The sequence below is a fragment of the Macaca mulatta genome, chromosome 12, assembly GCF_049350105.2.
Source record: "Macaca mulatta isolate MMU2019108-1 chromosome 12, T2T-MMU8v2.0, whole genome shotgun sequence".
Lineage (NCBI taxonomy): Eukaryota > Metazoa > Chordata > Mammalia > Primates > Cercopithecidae > Macaca > Macaca mulatta.
In genome coordinates, this window is record NC_133417.1 from 81,074,601 (window position 1) to 81,089,862 (window position 15,262).

Below are 15,262 nucleotides of genomic sequence, written 5' to 3' on the forward strand. Positions count from 1 at the left end.
TTACTTAAATAATGCTCTGACCCAATCCCACTGATCCTCCATTATCTCTTGGCAATGCAGTCTTTTGTCCCCCTCTCCCCACTGCCTTCTCTAGGGTAAGGATTCTCAGTGGAGACCTGCATCAAATCTCCTGTTTATAATGCAGGTTTCTGGGTCCTATCCCAGATCTACTGAATCAGAATATCCAGATATGGTACCCAGAGACCTGCATTTTGTAAACATCCTCCCCCCAGGGCAGTTGAGAACCACTGGGCAATTATCTCTCCTGCTCCTTTTATGATCCTTTGTTCTCCAAAGATCAAGTTCCCTCTACCCCTACAACTAGGCATCCCCCAGAGCTCCTAGGCTTCCATCCAGGGTTGTGTTTTTTAAGGTCGCCACCCTATAGGCTGAGTACTTTCATTTTAGGGAAGGGGCCATGGATCCCGTACTTTTGGCTTGGAGATTTCAAAGACAATGGGTTGTGGGTTCAGACTGCCATGGTCCCACTTACCTGTTGTGTGACCTTAGGTGAGTACTGCAACTCTCTAGACGTGTTAATTTCTTTGAAAAGGAGGGATAAGAGTACCTTCAAGGGTTGCTATGAGAATTTTTACTTACTTGCAATACTATATGTCAGGCACTATTCTAACTGCTTTACGTACTTTAACTCACTGGTTAAGTACTTAAACCAGTGTTTTGCCACATACCAAGTATTCAATACATACATGTTTCTTATTATCCCCCTCTTACTGAGTAATCAGGCCTAGACCTTTAGAGCAAAAGACCCCTGGTTCACTCACCAAATTTTTAAATTCTATGGAGGACAAGACAGGTTTGAACACACAGGAAGTAGCAGACTCAGGAGAACATAGTTCTGGGACCTAACCTATTGCTGTTATGGGCCACATAGTCCTGGCCCACTGGGTCTGAATGTCTGGCACCTAAATGTATCAGCATTACACCAGGCAGAAAGTGGCCCTAACTCCTCAGTGGGCAGGTGTCAGGTAGGGGAGGCCTCACACTCACACAGACACATCTTCCACTCCCACAGATGGCTTCAGGTCTTTCCTGAGAGCAGGCCCGTTTATCCAGCTCCTGCAATCACTGTCTCCATCACCGCCCTGTCCTGTCAGTCACACCCACTGGGCTGGTTGTTCCTCCTGTTCTCCTATAGCCCCAGGGCAAGGACCCTCCTTGTCTCTTAAAATCTAGGGCAGGGTAGGAAAGCAAAAGACCAAAAACAGCCAAGGAAGCTGAGGAGCCCCACCTCCACTTCCCCCAACCCTCCTCACCCCTTCAACTGCTTGTGCCCCAGGATCTGGGCTCCAGGGCAGCAGCTGAGCCTCTCCCCCCAACATGTGTAGGGGCTGTAGCCAGAAAGGGTATTTTTATAATTCTTCATAAAAGATGTATGGAATTTCAAAGAATTGGAAGAGTCAGTGGAGAATTGAGGGTTAAGTCCTCACCCTTAGTTCTGGGTCCATGACTTCTGTCTACAGACTTTTTTCATAAGAGCCTTAGTAGCTCTTGGCCAAGCTGCTTTGCTTGGTTTAACCAGGAAGTCCTCCTGGGTCAGATTTTTCTCTCAAGACATACAGTTTCTTCTGCTACCAAGCTTGTCAGGCAGTGTTCTGCCTACAGCCTAGGGCAGCACCTCCTGTTCAAACAAATCTTGGTTCTCCTAGTACTTAGATGGCCACCTCAGCCTCTTCTGCCCTTCTTGGGACCACTGGAACCTTATTTCTTGCCTCCCTGCTCTCAGACATCTTGCCCCAAGCCCCCTCCCCTTTTGTTTTGGTCTCTTCTCTCACTATTGGCCTTTTTGTGTGGGGTCACCTCTGCCTCCCTGGGTCCTCAAGCCAGAGCTCCAATGAGTGACTCCACTAGGGCGGGGGGAGGTGGGCAGGGAGAGAAATGTTTCTGTTTTGGTGATAGAGTATAGCGCCAGGAATTTAGAGTTACATTTCTCTCATGCTTAGGACTCCCTGTTCAATCCTTCTCTGGCTATACCCCCAGACTATGTCCTTAAATACCAGCCCTGGGCAGTCTTCTTTCTCCACATGCAGGTGGCCAGGGAGCGTATTCAAAGCCCCACCTATCTCTTCTGGTTGTACAAACATTGAGTTTAAGAGGAAAGCTCCACCCTCTTCAGGCAAAAGGCCTCTTAAGAGCCAAAATGAGACTATTCTTTCCTGGAGCCACCTAGCAGGGGCCCTTAGGGTGGGCAGAGGGGTGACTTTCATTACTTTTGGAATAGAGCTGCTCCCTCCCGGGACCCCTTCACTCTCTCCTCCTTCCTGCGAGCTACTTTGACTCCCAGGTGTTGGAGGAGCCCTACAAGGTGCCCTATCTCATGGGAGCTTGCTAGGCTCTTTTTAGCCACATGGGGAAGGACAGTACCCACAGTCCCACATTACCTATAAATTAATTCCTTCCAGATTTTTAAGAAGGCTCAACTTGTCCTTCCCCACTGCCTCTTCCATTATCACCACAGCCATTGCAAGCTCTTGGGAAACTCCCCAACAAACTGGCACACGCTAGCTCTGCTTTTCCCACCACTCAGATTCTCTCTCCATTCCACTCTTTCTTTCAACTACAAAAGACCAGGAGGAGGGGAGGAGAAAAGGAAGAGGGGGAGGAGAAGACAAGAGAAGATTATGGGAAGGTGGACACTTTCTCTTAAATCACTTTGCCTCGCTTTCCTAAGATCATAAGACATAAATGATGTCTGCCTCAATATATTCCTTTCGTCTCTCCTTTTCTTTACTCACAGCTACTTTTCTGTTATTGTCTAAATATACAGAGTAGGCTGTGTAATTTTGTCTTTTTGTGTAGGCCACAGTAAAGGTTGCAGGCATGTTTCAGTCACCAGGCTTCATCACCATTTGTTCAAAGAATGTCTACCGAGCCCTGGCTAGGTACCCATCACTGTTTCAAACACTGTTTCTCCTCAATCTTGTCTTCTCCTTACCCCATTCTCATAAAAAGCTCATCACAATTGCCTGGAAACTAATATGTACTGTGGTCTCCTCTGTCCTTCCCTCCCCTCCCCTCCCCTCCCCTCTCCTTCCCTCCCCTCCCCTCTTCCTTCCTTCTTTCTTTCTTTTCTTCTTTCTTTCTTTCTTTTCTTCTTTCTTTCTTTCTTTCTTTCTTTCTCTCTCTCCTTCCTTCCTTCCTTCGTTTCCCTCCCTCCCTCCGTCCGTCCCTCCCTCCCTCCCTCCCTCCCTCCCTTCCTTCCTTCCTTCCTTCCTTCCTTCCTTCCTTCCTTCCTTCCTTCCTTCCTTCCTTCCTTCCTTCCTTCCTTCCTTCCTTCCGTCCTTCTCTCCTGACAGAATCTAGCTCTGTTGCCCAAGCTGGAGTGCAGTGGTGCGATCTTGGCTTACTGCAACATCTGCCTCCTGGGTTCAAGCGATTCTCCTGCCTCAGCCTCCTGAGTAGCTGGGATTTCAGGTGCACCACCACGCCCAGCTAATTTTTGTATTTTTAGTAGAGATGGGGTTTCACAATGTTGGTCTGGCTGGTCTCAAACTCCTGACCTTGTGATCTGCCTGCCTCAGTCTCCCAAAGTGCTGGGGTTAGAGGCAAATAAAGATAGCTCTTCTCAACCCCTCAAACTATTATTATTATTATTATTTTACAGCTGCTCATCTGGTGCTAACCAGAATCAGAAACTATGTTTTGAAGAGTTTATCCATTTTTAAAAACAGATGCCATCAACCATAAAAGAAAAATATCTTTCTACATGGCTAATGAAACAGAAAAAGGAGAAATGGATGCCTTACAATCCAGGCTAATAACCCCCTGCTTTCTAGCTAATGACAGTCAAATCAGGAAATGGGTTTGGAAATGCATGTAGAATGGGTGGAAATTGGGATGCAAAGAGATCTTTGCATGAAGGGATCTCTTTTATGGGTTTCATGGGCCTTTCTGATGGGAACAGTTGCAACTGAATTTGATTTAGAAATCATATGTGTGTGTGCTCTACAAATCTCCACAGAACATCCATTATTTTCATCAGAATAGTCAAAACCACACATGTTTTTACACTGTTTGGTGGCAACTCTGGTGGGCTATTGAAGGGTGCTAGGGGGTCAGTTCTCTTTTTATTTATGCTCCTTGGTGGGAGCTGAGGGCATCTTTCCCTCTCTCTTATCCCCACCCCAGCCTCTCCCAAGCAGAGAATGCCACATTCTCCTAGAGAGCGGCTTCAGGCCCAAGCTGTTTCCTTGGCTTTCTCAGCAGGACAGCGGCAGTGTACTACTCCCTCTTCCTCTCTTAGGCTCTCTCCCTGGTGGGGGCAGCAGTGTGGGTGTGGAGGTAGGCCTCCTAAAACTCCCACCCAGTTTTGAGACCCCAGAGCTCCTGAGCCTTAATCCCTGTGCTTGGAGACACTATGGGAGTGGGGACATCTGACTTCCTAGGTTTGAGAGTCTCATTTGCTTCCTCACACCCTTTCTCCTTCACACCAGGGCTGTTTTATTGTTTTATTGTTTTACTTCTTTGGAGTTTTAGTTGCCAAAGATTCTAATGAGGCTATTCTCCACTTTCTCACTTTACCAAACCCCAAGTCTTGCTGTTTTAAGCAGTTTGGTCACTTGCAAAGGCTTCCCTTTCAGATCTAAGCAAATTATAGAAACCTCTAGGCATGTGGCTACCTTTGACTTTCTCCAAGCCCATCCACAACAATACCGAGGGAGCCAAGTGTTAATTCCAACTGCCACTCCCACCCCCAAACCCACCGAGCCTCTCCCTAACCACCCTTTCTCTATTGAAACTTGAACAAAATCTCAAATAACTTCCAACTTCTGTCATAAGCAAATAAGAAGTGGCTTTTGACCTTTCTATCACATCTAGAGCTAGAAAATTATTGAAATAAAGGGGTTAATGGTACTCACAGTGAATGCAGCCAAAGAATCATAAGACATGCCCACCAACCAGCCTTATCCAAATAACAGTATCTCCCAACTTAAACAGTTTCTCTGAAAAGATGCTATTTGAAAAGTCTGGGGTATTGATATGAATATGACCTCCCTTGCATCTTGGATATTTGGAACTATTTAAATCTGAGGAAACAGTTGCAGCAAACCTTTATTTAGTGAATAAAAGTTTAAAGTCAAAGATTATTTATGGTTCTGTAGAGATGGGACCTGAGTGGCTATTTACGAGCACGTGATTCCAATAAACTTTGTTTTATGGCTTGAGAGTTGACAAGCCAAAATATAATTCCCACCATAAATTAGGTTAAGAGCATACAAGTGCAGATGCTGGGTTCCTGGAGCAGCAATAGGAACGTGAGAGGCTCCAGCCAGCGCCGGGCTAAGAAGGAGACAGTTCTACTCCCAGCTCCCCTGCCCACTAGGAAAGAAAAACAGTAAGTCACTTATTACTTTTTCCACAACAACTTCAGAGGTGGGAGATTTCTCTATTCCTGACTTTTCTGCCTAGGATGGGGATAAGTCTCACCGAAGTTAATTCTAATTTTAGCCTAAACCTAAATTAACAAATAGAATAAGCATCTCGATGTCCTATGCCCTCCCTTCTGGATAGGGACAGTTAGGAATTGAGGGCTCTCACCTCACAAGAAGGACTTATTGCCCCTCTCCTCCCCATAAGAGCATCTCCTTCAGAAGTGGAATAAAACAGTGGTATTCTGGGTGGGGAAAGAAAGAGAGGATGAGGGTGAAGATGCTTTGTCCCTGAGATTTCTGATATTGCCTTCCTATAATAATATCAGGAAAGACTGAAAACTTGAAACTGGACACCAGCCTCTGGGAGGACCACTGCATATTAAGATTGTCTTCTGGGCTCTCAGCAGCAATCCTGAAAAATTGATGTCACACCCTAAGAGCTGGATAACAATCTAAAGCATTACCATTCACCTTTAAACTCATTGATTTTCCTCCTCCTTGGTTATCATTTGGGTCCTCATTTTTCCCCCTGGAAATTGCTCTTTGTTTTGAATTGAAATAGAAGTGGCAAGTCCCAGCCATGCCTGATTCTTCTTTGAGGAGGAGAAGACAGGTTTGGGGGGCACTGGTTGGGGCTGAGGAATTTGAAACCAACCTGAAGCTGGAATGGGAGGCTGAATTGCTCCCAGGGTGGGAGAGATAGGAAGCTGGGGTGAGGGGCAGATGGAGCGGCTACCCCTCCCCAGAGTACCTGCACCAACCCAGCCCGATTGCGAGGAAGGAAATACACAAAGGCCCATTTTCTCTTCGCTTCTCGTTTTCCCACTGGGAAAACCCTGTTACGGGCGACCTGACTCGGACCAAGTAACCAGTGAGGTTTTGCCCAAGGGTGCGTGGAGTGGGGGAGGCGATGGAGACGCGGCTCTCCTCTTGAGCGACTGCGGTCTTCGGCTCCGCGGAGAACTTTGCGCAGTTCCCGGGGGCGGGGACCTGAAGCAGGGAGGTCTGGGTATTGGTGGGGTATCTGGGCCTTGTCATTTTTCTGTGTGTTATGTTTCTGCTTTATTATCCTGTGGAAGTTAAGTGATCCCCGTTTTCATTGCAACAGGTTCAGGACCATGAGAGAGCGCCGCTGTAAGTACCTTCCCGCTTCTTCCGAATCGCGAAGAGGCGGTACTGATCGCGGGGAAGTGGTGGGCTAAGGGCCGAGCCAGTGGAGTGGGCGGATTTGGAAGAAAGGCCCTGCCTCCACCACCCCACCCCCACCCCACCCTCCATCCCCGGCCTCGCTCTGCGAGGTCAGTCCGCTTCGGGAGGTGGAGGCGCTAAATCGAGGTCCTGGAAAGCTCTTCTGGGGCCTGGTTCACAGACACCTGCCTGAGGCAACGGTCCGCGGGGTCTCGCCCTTGTCTCCTTGAGCCTTCCTGGACCTTCGCGGCCTTTCCCTGCTCTGCACAGGTGCAGCTCCGCCAAGGCGCTCGCTTCTGTTAAGAGCTTGCTAATTAGCAGCCCGTCTTATTAGCGGCATCAAACCAACGCAGTAAACACCAAGGCAATGCAATCCCCTCCGCAGCCCAACCCTTCTTAACCTGTTCTAGCCTGGCCAACCTTCTGTTTTTAAAAAAATTCACTGAAAACAAAAACTCAATCCTCTATGGCATGGGTGTGTTGAGCTACCCGCTTCTGAGCTTTACGTGGACATTCCTTCCCCGCCCCTCCCCCGTTCTGTTTGCAGCGGTGTGGGCCCTGGGCTTGGGACACTGGCTCAGCAAGGAGGGATACGGACCTTCTTTTCACCTCTGCTTCTCTGTAACTGCAGCTGGAGAATTTCTGCCCCAGAGGCGCTGGTGCTGCAAGGAGGCATAGGACGGTGGAGTGGGGTGGGTGCGGAGGGGTGGCGCCAGAGACTCGTGGGGTCCTTGGCTTGGATGTTTGGATCTTTCTGAGCTGCCTGTGCCGCGAAAGACAGGTACATTTCTGATTAGGCCTGTGAAGCCTCCTGGAGGACCATCTCATTAAGACAATGGTATTGGAGGGAGAGTCACAGAAAGAACTGTGGCCCCTCCCTCACTGCAAAACGGAGGTGATTTTATTTTAATGAGAGTTGGAATATGCGAGGGCTGCAGGAACCGGGCTCCCTCCTTCATGGTTGGAAAAGCTACGGCTGGACTCAGGGACAGGTTTTTTGGCCCCGCTGGACTGGGCAGTCTAGTCGACCCTTCGTAGGCTGTACACACCCTAGAAGAGCAGTTACCCCTATACACCAGGCTGGCTCAAGTGAAAGGGGCTCTGGGCTCCAGTCTGGAAAATCTGGTGTCCTGGGGACCTCCTGGTCTTGCTTCTCTCCTCCCCTCCACTGGCTCTGGGTGCTTATCTCTGCAGAACCTGCTCGCTAGCAAACCCACATTCGGCGTCCTGTAGCTGAACACAGCACAAAAAGCCCGAGAGATCAAAAGCATTAGTATGGGCAGTTGAGCGGGAGGTGAATATTTAACGCTTTTGTTCATCAATAACTCGTTGGCTTTGACCTGTCTGAACAAGTCGAGCAATAAGGTGAAATGCAGGTCACAGCGTCTAACAAATATGAAAATGTGTACATTCACCCCAGTCCCCAGCCGGCTCAGCAGGCTCCCTCAATTTGTCTGGATAGAGCCTAGGCCCAGTGTCCCAGGAAGATGGATACTTGGGAGTCCTTGGCATTCAGGGAAACTGGGGGGACTCTCCCGGGATAAACAGATTCTGCAGCCTTATAGCCCTTGTTAGAACCGGCACCCCCAAAATCCCTACGAAATAGGTAAAGTGGTGGAAGCAAAGGATGGGGGGATGTAGTGCCAGGCTTGAAGGGGAAGTATCCCTGCCCCACCCCACCAGGCCCAGGCCCAGGCTTGAAACTAATTTTTGAATTATGTTGGAGGTAGGAAGGGCAATCAAGACAGTAAAAAACAAAAAACTAACACCTTCAGCCTACAGTTAGGCAACCAAAAGCCCCATTCGAGCCAGGGCATCCCTGTTCCCCTGAAATCCATCCAGGCTCTGAGTGAGTCTGCGCTCTCCATGCCCTGAACTGAGGAGCAAGCACTGCACAGGGCCGAGGCGCTGGGGCGGGTGAAATTTGTGAACTTTTGTACTCTTGTGTGCTGCTGTCGGCAAAGCAAAAATAATGAAAGTTTGTGGTATGTTTGTAAATGATTTCGAATGACCCCTCGCCCTGCCCTTCACCATTAGCGCGCCGGCCTCAGCCCAAGGCGGCTCGGTGCCTGTGAGCAGCGCCTGCCTCGGGGTCTGCAGCAGCAGCCAGCAGCGGAACGGAGAGGCCAGCCCGGATCAGGACCCATGAAGGTAAATGTGCGACTTCTTGGAGAAGTAGCTTTGGCAGACAACCTGGCTTGGTCAGGCAGTAGGAAAAGGAGTGGACAGAGGACATTCCCCTGTCGCTTCTTTTTCTTCTGCCGCCAAGGACATTTGTTCTTTTCTGGAAAATACCACTTGATAAGGAGGGGGGCGGTATTTGGATCCTGGGGGAGGGGGTTAATAAAGCTGCTATCCTTGGGATGGATTATTTTTCTTTCTTTCTTTCTTTTTTTCTTTCTTAAGAAGAATATTCTGGTTGATCCCGTTCTTGGTAACCCTGACCCTGGCCAAAGAATGAGGAAACTCATTGCTTCAAATTGTCGCCAAGCCCATCAGGCTACCTGAACTGTTTCAGAAAGTACGGGTGGCTGCGTCCAACGGTGGTGGCTCAGAGGCAGAGGCTAGGGCCGGCAGCAGCCTAGGTACCTCACTCTGGGTGGGACCAGAGGTTGTAACGTTGTCTATATATACCCTGTAGAACCGAATTTGTGTGGTATCCATATAGTCACAGATTCGATTCTAGGGGAATATATGGTCGATGCAAAAACTTCATGTTTCTTCGGAATAGCCAGAGACCGAAGTGCGAAGTGGAGACTAGAAGCAGCCGGCGCTGGTCAGCCTCCTCTGTTTTATTACCTTGGACTCCAGGAGGATCAGCTGCGCCTAGTGACATAGAGCAGCCTTTTCCTCTCCGGAAGCTCCTCACCTTTAAACAGAGGATCCTCTGGGTGCTGAAAAGACTGAAAGAGAAAGAGAAAGAAAAGAAAAGAAAAGAGAAAAGCAAGCCTAATTGGTTGCATGGATGCAGGGCCAAAGGGCTAGGTTTTGGGGTACTAGGGAGTGAGGTGCAAGGCCAGCTTGCCCAGTCCCAGCTCTGCCCTCCAGGAACATGAGGTGCAAAGGTACCCAAATAGGGGCTTGCTTGTATTTGGGGCCCTCCTGTGGGAAGAAAGCAAGCTTCGAAGAAGCCCAGTGGGGAGCTCTAGCGTGCAATTTGGCAAGGTGGGGGTGCCCTTGCCACCATCCCAGCCCACCCCCAGCTACATGGGCAAGGGCAGCGAGGGCCCCCTGCTATTTTGGCAGGGCCCAGCTTTGGCTGGGAACCCCTGGGCCTGGGCACTGGTAGAAAGGATGGCGGTTACTCATTGCCTAATTTGATTCAAGCTGGCCAGATTCTGGTAACTTTTGGGTGACCCTGATGAAAACAAAGCCAGGACGGCGGCCTTTGTATGGCAGAGTCCCGGCTCCCGCCGGCTGCAGGCAGGGCAGGCAGGCAGGAACCCTCCCTGCCTGGGGCACTCTGCCCAACTCAAAGGCGACTTCGCCCACCCACCTTTTATTGCTCTGTACCCCAATAGGAGGATTCATTCTTCCTTGAGCTGTGCCTACTTGGTGTAGGTGGTGGGGGGGTTGCATTCAGCTGGGGGTGAGTGGAAGGGGTACGGAAGGTTGGCAAAATCAGTGGCAGACAAAGCTGGGATTACCTGAGGGGAATGGGGTGCTGGGGACTGGAACTACATTAATATCTGGCAGGGCTCTCAAATGTGCTACAGCTAGCTATTTGATTCTATGTATGTTATTTAGTTAAATTTGTGAAAATTATGAGATGCTCACCAACCCGGTGATAAACTTGCTCCCTCGCCATTGGCTGGCCTGGTCACATGGCTGCCCAACTTTATTCAGTTGACAGCAAGTAGGAGGGCCCTATGGAGGGAGAAAAAAAGACAACACGAGAAAAATTAGTATTTTCTACCTTCTGAAATTAATGGTCATGAGTTCGTATATGGTGAACTCCAAGTATGTGGACCCCAAGTTCCCTCCGTGCGAGGAGTATTTGCAGGGCGGCTACCTAGGCGACCAGGGCGCCGACTACTACGGCGGCGGTGCACAGGGCGCAGACTTCCAGCCCCCGGGGCTCTACCCACGGCCCGACTTCAGTGAGCAGCCTTTCGGAGGCGGCGGCCCCGGGCCTGGCTCAGCGCTGCCTGCGCGGAGTCACGGACAAGAGCCAAACGGCCCCGGCGGTCACTACGCCGCCCCGGGAGAGCCTTGCCCAGCGCCCCCGGCGCCTCCGCCGGCGCCCCTGCCTGGCGCCCGGGCCTGCAGTCAGTCCGACCCCAAGCAGCCGCCCCCCGGGACAGCACTCAAGCAGCCGGCTGTGGTCTACCCCTGGATGAAGAAGGTGCACGTGAATTCGGGTAAGGCTCGGATCCAGGAACCTCTCTATCTACATCCCAGCCCGTTGGCCTGGGTCCCCTGGAAGGGGTTGCGTGTAGGTGGGGGCGTGTGTAGCTTCCGTGGGCGCCACAATTACTCTCCCCATAAATTTTTATAGCTGAGGGAGCAGGTCAGGACCATGTGGCTGGCTGCTCGGCTGTGGGCGCAAAAGGGGGTGGGGATGGGGGTGGGGTGGGGGAGGACTCCATTTTCAGAGCAGGGGGAAGGCTGTGGAGGAGCGGGGGATTTCCAAAATGCTTGAGGGTTCCGGACCTGGTGGTGGGCCTTAAGGAGGAGCACATCTGGGGATCCCGCAAGCCTGGGGTATGTGGGTGTGTTTGAGGAGGTGGGTGGGAGTGAGCGTGTGCGCCGGGGAGAGGGCGGGAGGGAGGAAGCAAGCGAGCTTGGGAGCGCGGGGAGGGCCGCGGGCCTCGGGGCGCGCCAGGAAGTGAGCCGCGCAGGCGAGGGGCCTAACTAGTGGCCAGGCTCTGACCTGCCTGTCCTGTCTGTTTTGTCTCGCAGTGAACCCCAACTACACCGGTGGGGAACCCAAGCGGTCCCGGACGGCCTACACCCGGCAGCAAGTCCTAGAACTGGAAAAAGAATTTCATTTTAACAGGTATCTGACAAGGCGCCGTCGGATTGAAATCGCTCATACCCTGTGTCTGTCGGAGCGCCAGATCAAGATCTGGTTCCAGAACCGGAGGATGAAGTGGAAAAAAGATCATAAGCTGCCCAACACCAAAGGCAGGTCATCGTCCTCATCTTCCTCCTCATCTTGCTCCTCCTCAGTCACCCCCGGCCAGCATTTACAGCCGATGGCCAAAGACCACCACACGGACCTGACGACCTTATAGAAGTGGGGACCCTGGGCCCATCTCTCCCTGCGCACCAGGCTGAGCCGAAGCTGCGGGGGCAGGCCGGGCCTGCTGTCACCTCGCTGGGCTCTAAGGTACTGTGGGGTGGACCTGGGACAAGCAGGCAGCCCTCGGACTAGGTTAGCATCCTTCCCGAGGGCAGCCCCCTCCCTAGAGCCGGATTGGGGGGGGGCGGGATTCTGTCTCTAAGTATATTATATGGCAGGAGCTACTGAGAACATAAAATATTGGCGAGTCATTAAACTCATGAAAATCACCGCTCTTGGATTTTGAATTTGCAAATGAAGGATGGATGCTGTATCCCAGTGTGAATTTGGACATTCTCCCCCACTCCACCCCTCCAGGGAGCTTTGTGGCCTAATAATGTGGGGGAGTTGAGGCAGAAGGTTGGCCACCCCTGTGCTAGGTGCTTTCAGTATAAGCCAGAGAGCTGGGTCAGGATTTCTGAACTTTCTGGGTTGTCTATGGAATTTCGTGTGATTAAAAATATATATATTTTGCTCCCAGTGGCCCCATGTCCAAAGAAAAGGGTCTAAGAAGGAAGTAAAAACGGGTTATTTTATGTTTAGATATTTGCTTAAATATTTATTTGTTGGGAAATGTGGTACAGAAATAACTGACACCTTCATGCCAAAAATCTTAAAAAGGTGAAAGGGGCTGAACTTCAGGGAGCAGAATCAGAGATATGTGCACTTACTTCTGAACTCCACCCCTCCCCACTCTCTGGAAATGTGTGTGTGTGGGGGGGCCCTTAACCCTTCCAGAAGGAAGCAAAGGATTCACTCAAAGTTGTGTTCTTGAAAATATATTTCCACATGTTTTTTTCAGCACTGTGCTTACAACCAGTTCTGGGTGATTAAAGGAAAGGGAAAAAAAGCAACAAATGGTCCAACATTTTCCTTCTGGGGAAAGAAAACAAAACCTCTATGCACTGGGTGGTTAGATAATGACTGAATTTTCTGTTCCAACTGGATTCCAAATGCCCTAAATACCCCCATATAGCAATGTTTTACAGGAATTAGTGTATGGCCTGTGTAGGGGAGGGGCTGTGCGGTGGGGAGAAAGTGGGAAGGTGAGGAACTCTTGCTTTAAGAAGGAAAAACAAAAACAAAACCCTAATTGAATCTAGAAGTCCACAAAAGTTAGCCTTAGAGGTTTTTTCCCCCTGAAGTTTTAATTTTTTAAAAAACCAAATCTAAGGAAGTTTTCCTCAGCTCATTAATTAGAAGCAGAATTTGTAAAAGTATAAAAGTTTTCAAGCACTCATCTCTGCCTTGAGAATAGTGGTTTTTTAAGGAATCACTCTCAACAGGGGAGATGTCCTTTAGTTCATTTTTCTAAAATGCTGACCCTCAAGCATAAGGAGGAAAAAGTCAAAATTAATGACCAGAGTTCATATACTGAGATGAAACCAGTCTTCCCAAGGCCTCAGGCTCCAAAAAATGTTGTAGCTATCAAAAAGTGACCAAGGTGGGAAAGGGAGAAAGGATAAGCTTAAAACTTAATTTTAAAATCCAGAAGGGGGTATTTTTTTCAGTACTTCAAAAACACTTTAGAGGGTTTCTGTGGTAATTTTAAAAATATATGTAAGTGGGAGGGAAAAAAGAGTTTCTCTGTAGGCGTGTTCTTTGGCTGTGTCTCCTGAGAGCTGAGGGCAGGTATTCGCTGCAGTCTCTAGGCTGAAATTCTGCTTCTCTAAAGTGTCTTCCAAGCCTTGGTCTTTTGTATTAGACCCTGGGGACTGCTCTTTGTTCCTCCTTGGGGTGAGCCTGGCTCTCAGACTTGCACATGGCAATACTTGAATATCACCACGTCGGGATATTAAAGATGGATATTCCTGCATTATTCACATCATTGTTTCTATGACAAAAAGCACAGAGTTCATACATAGTCAAGACATCTTTTTTTCTGACGCCCTCACGTTGAGAAGCTGAAAAGGTATTTTACTGAAGTTCGGGTAAATTACAGAATCAGGTTCATCCAGAGGACAAATTTTCTATTCGATTAGCTGTATTTCAGCCGGGAGGACTGACCTCTAAACCCTTAACCTTTTGGACTCTAACTACCCTTCTCTTCTTTTTTCCTCTCTAACATGGAGAGCAGTCTTTGGATGTACCATTTGAAAGGAGCCGCTATCCTTAGGCAAATTGGAAAGTTGCTAAGCTGCTTTCCTAAAACTCAAATCTGTGTATACATTGAACCTTCTCCTTGGGAAGCGGAAAAAGGTATATATTTTCACAACATCCAACTACATATATATAATAGAGATTTGTTATATAGATTTTCCCCCACCTCAGAAGTTCAGGTTGCTCACCCCCAGCTTCATACCAAATGCCACAACGGTTTAACTGACTTCATCCCTGCCCCAGAGGAAAGCCAAGAAACATGTTTTCATAAGGAAAACCCAAGCTCCTTCTGAAACATAGCCCCACTACTTTGGAAAGTAACTTAATCAGAGAAACAACTTCTTTGTTTATAAGTCTCAGCTCTCCTTCTCAGCTTCAAGGGATTCTTTTGAAATGTTAATGGAGCCTGGATGGCCCAGAGTGCAGCCCCCAACCCTGAGGTCCCAGCCGGACCCCAGCATCCATTTGGGCCCACAGGAGTGGGCCATGGAAGGGGTAGGACCCGGCAACCACTTAGGGCAGGGAAGGATATGGGTTTCCATCTGAGAACGTGCTTTGGAGAAAATTAGGTGTGGAAAGCCTCCAGTGCCCATTTGCTATTATTTGTTTCCAGTTTGTTCCTTTAAATATGAGCCAGAAGTGTTTGTGTTGGTGTTTTAAAAACAAAAACAAAAACCGTGTTGGGGTCCTGACTGGGGGAGGGGGAGAGTGAAGTGTTTGCTGAGGACGTTGCTCCTCTGACTCCCATCTCACTTTGTCCATCGCAGCCTTTTGTTGGGAGATGACATTGTCAGTCAGCCTATGATGTCTGTTCACACAAGATGCTTTTTTAATAGAATTGACCAATGTTTTGCTGCCACTGATTAAAGTATTATTTATACTAATTGTTGCTTGTAGTTTTGATGTAATTCATTGATCTATATTTAAAATAATAAAAAGTGTAGCAAAATCTCCCTACTGTTTGGTGCCTTAACAGAAGCATTCATTCTTTGTTAAGTCTTCTAAAAGCTAACACTTAACATAAACAATTTATTATTTTCTGCAATAAATTAGGCACCATTTTTTGGGGGGTGCCTAAAGTGTGAAGGTTAAACCATGTAAGGCTTAGCAATTCTATTAGTACCCCCTCCCTCATATACACATACTCCCAATTGGCCCCCATATTTTGTGAGCATTGGGAAGTCTGGGGTTGAATTCAGGGTACAGAGTGTTGGGTGTTAATTTTTTGAAGAAAAATAACTGCCCAGGTTAATAAGGGGATCTAGATTGGCATTCTGCTGGGCCCGGGCCAGCCCCCAGC

At 49.0% G+C, this 15,262-nt stretch overlaps 1 protein-coding gene and 2 non-coding genes across 3 annotated transcripts; all 3 read left to right on the top strand.

The window, feature by feature from the left end:
* Positions 1-8,727: 8,727 nt before the first annotated feature.
* On the top strand, positions 8,728-14,911 carry HOXD4 (homeobox D4). Its single transcript, XM_077956603.1, has 2 exons — positions 8,728-10,939; positions 11,481-14,911. The coding sequence occupies exons 1-2, from the start codon at positions 10,507-10,509 to the stop codon at positions 11,813-11,815; spliced, it is 768 nt and encodes a 255-aa protein (XP_077812729.1). The 5' UTR covers positions 8,728-10,506; the 3' UTR covers positions 11,816-14,911.
* Positions 8,789-8,838, top strand: MIR7164 (microRNA mir-7164). The gene has a single exon (NR_128336.1). It is a non-coding gene; the product is annotated as a microRNA mir-7164 (primary transcript).
* Positions 9,184-9,293, top strand: MIR10B (microRNA mir-10b). The gene has a single exon (NR_032370.1). It is a non-coding gene; the product is annotated as a microRNA mir-10b (primary transcript).
* Positions 14,912-15,262: the final 351 nt, after the last annotated feature.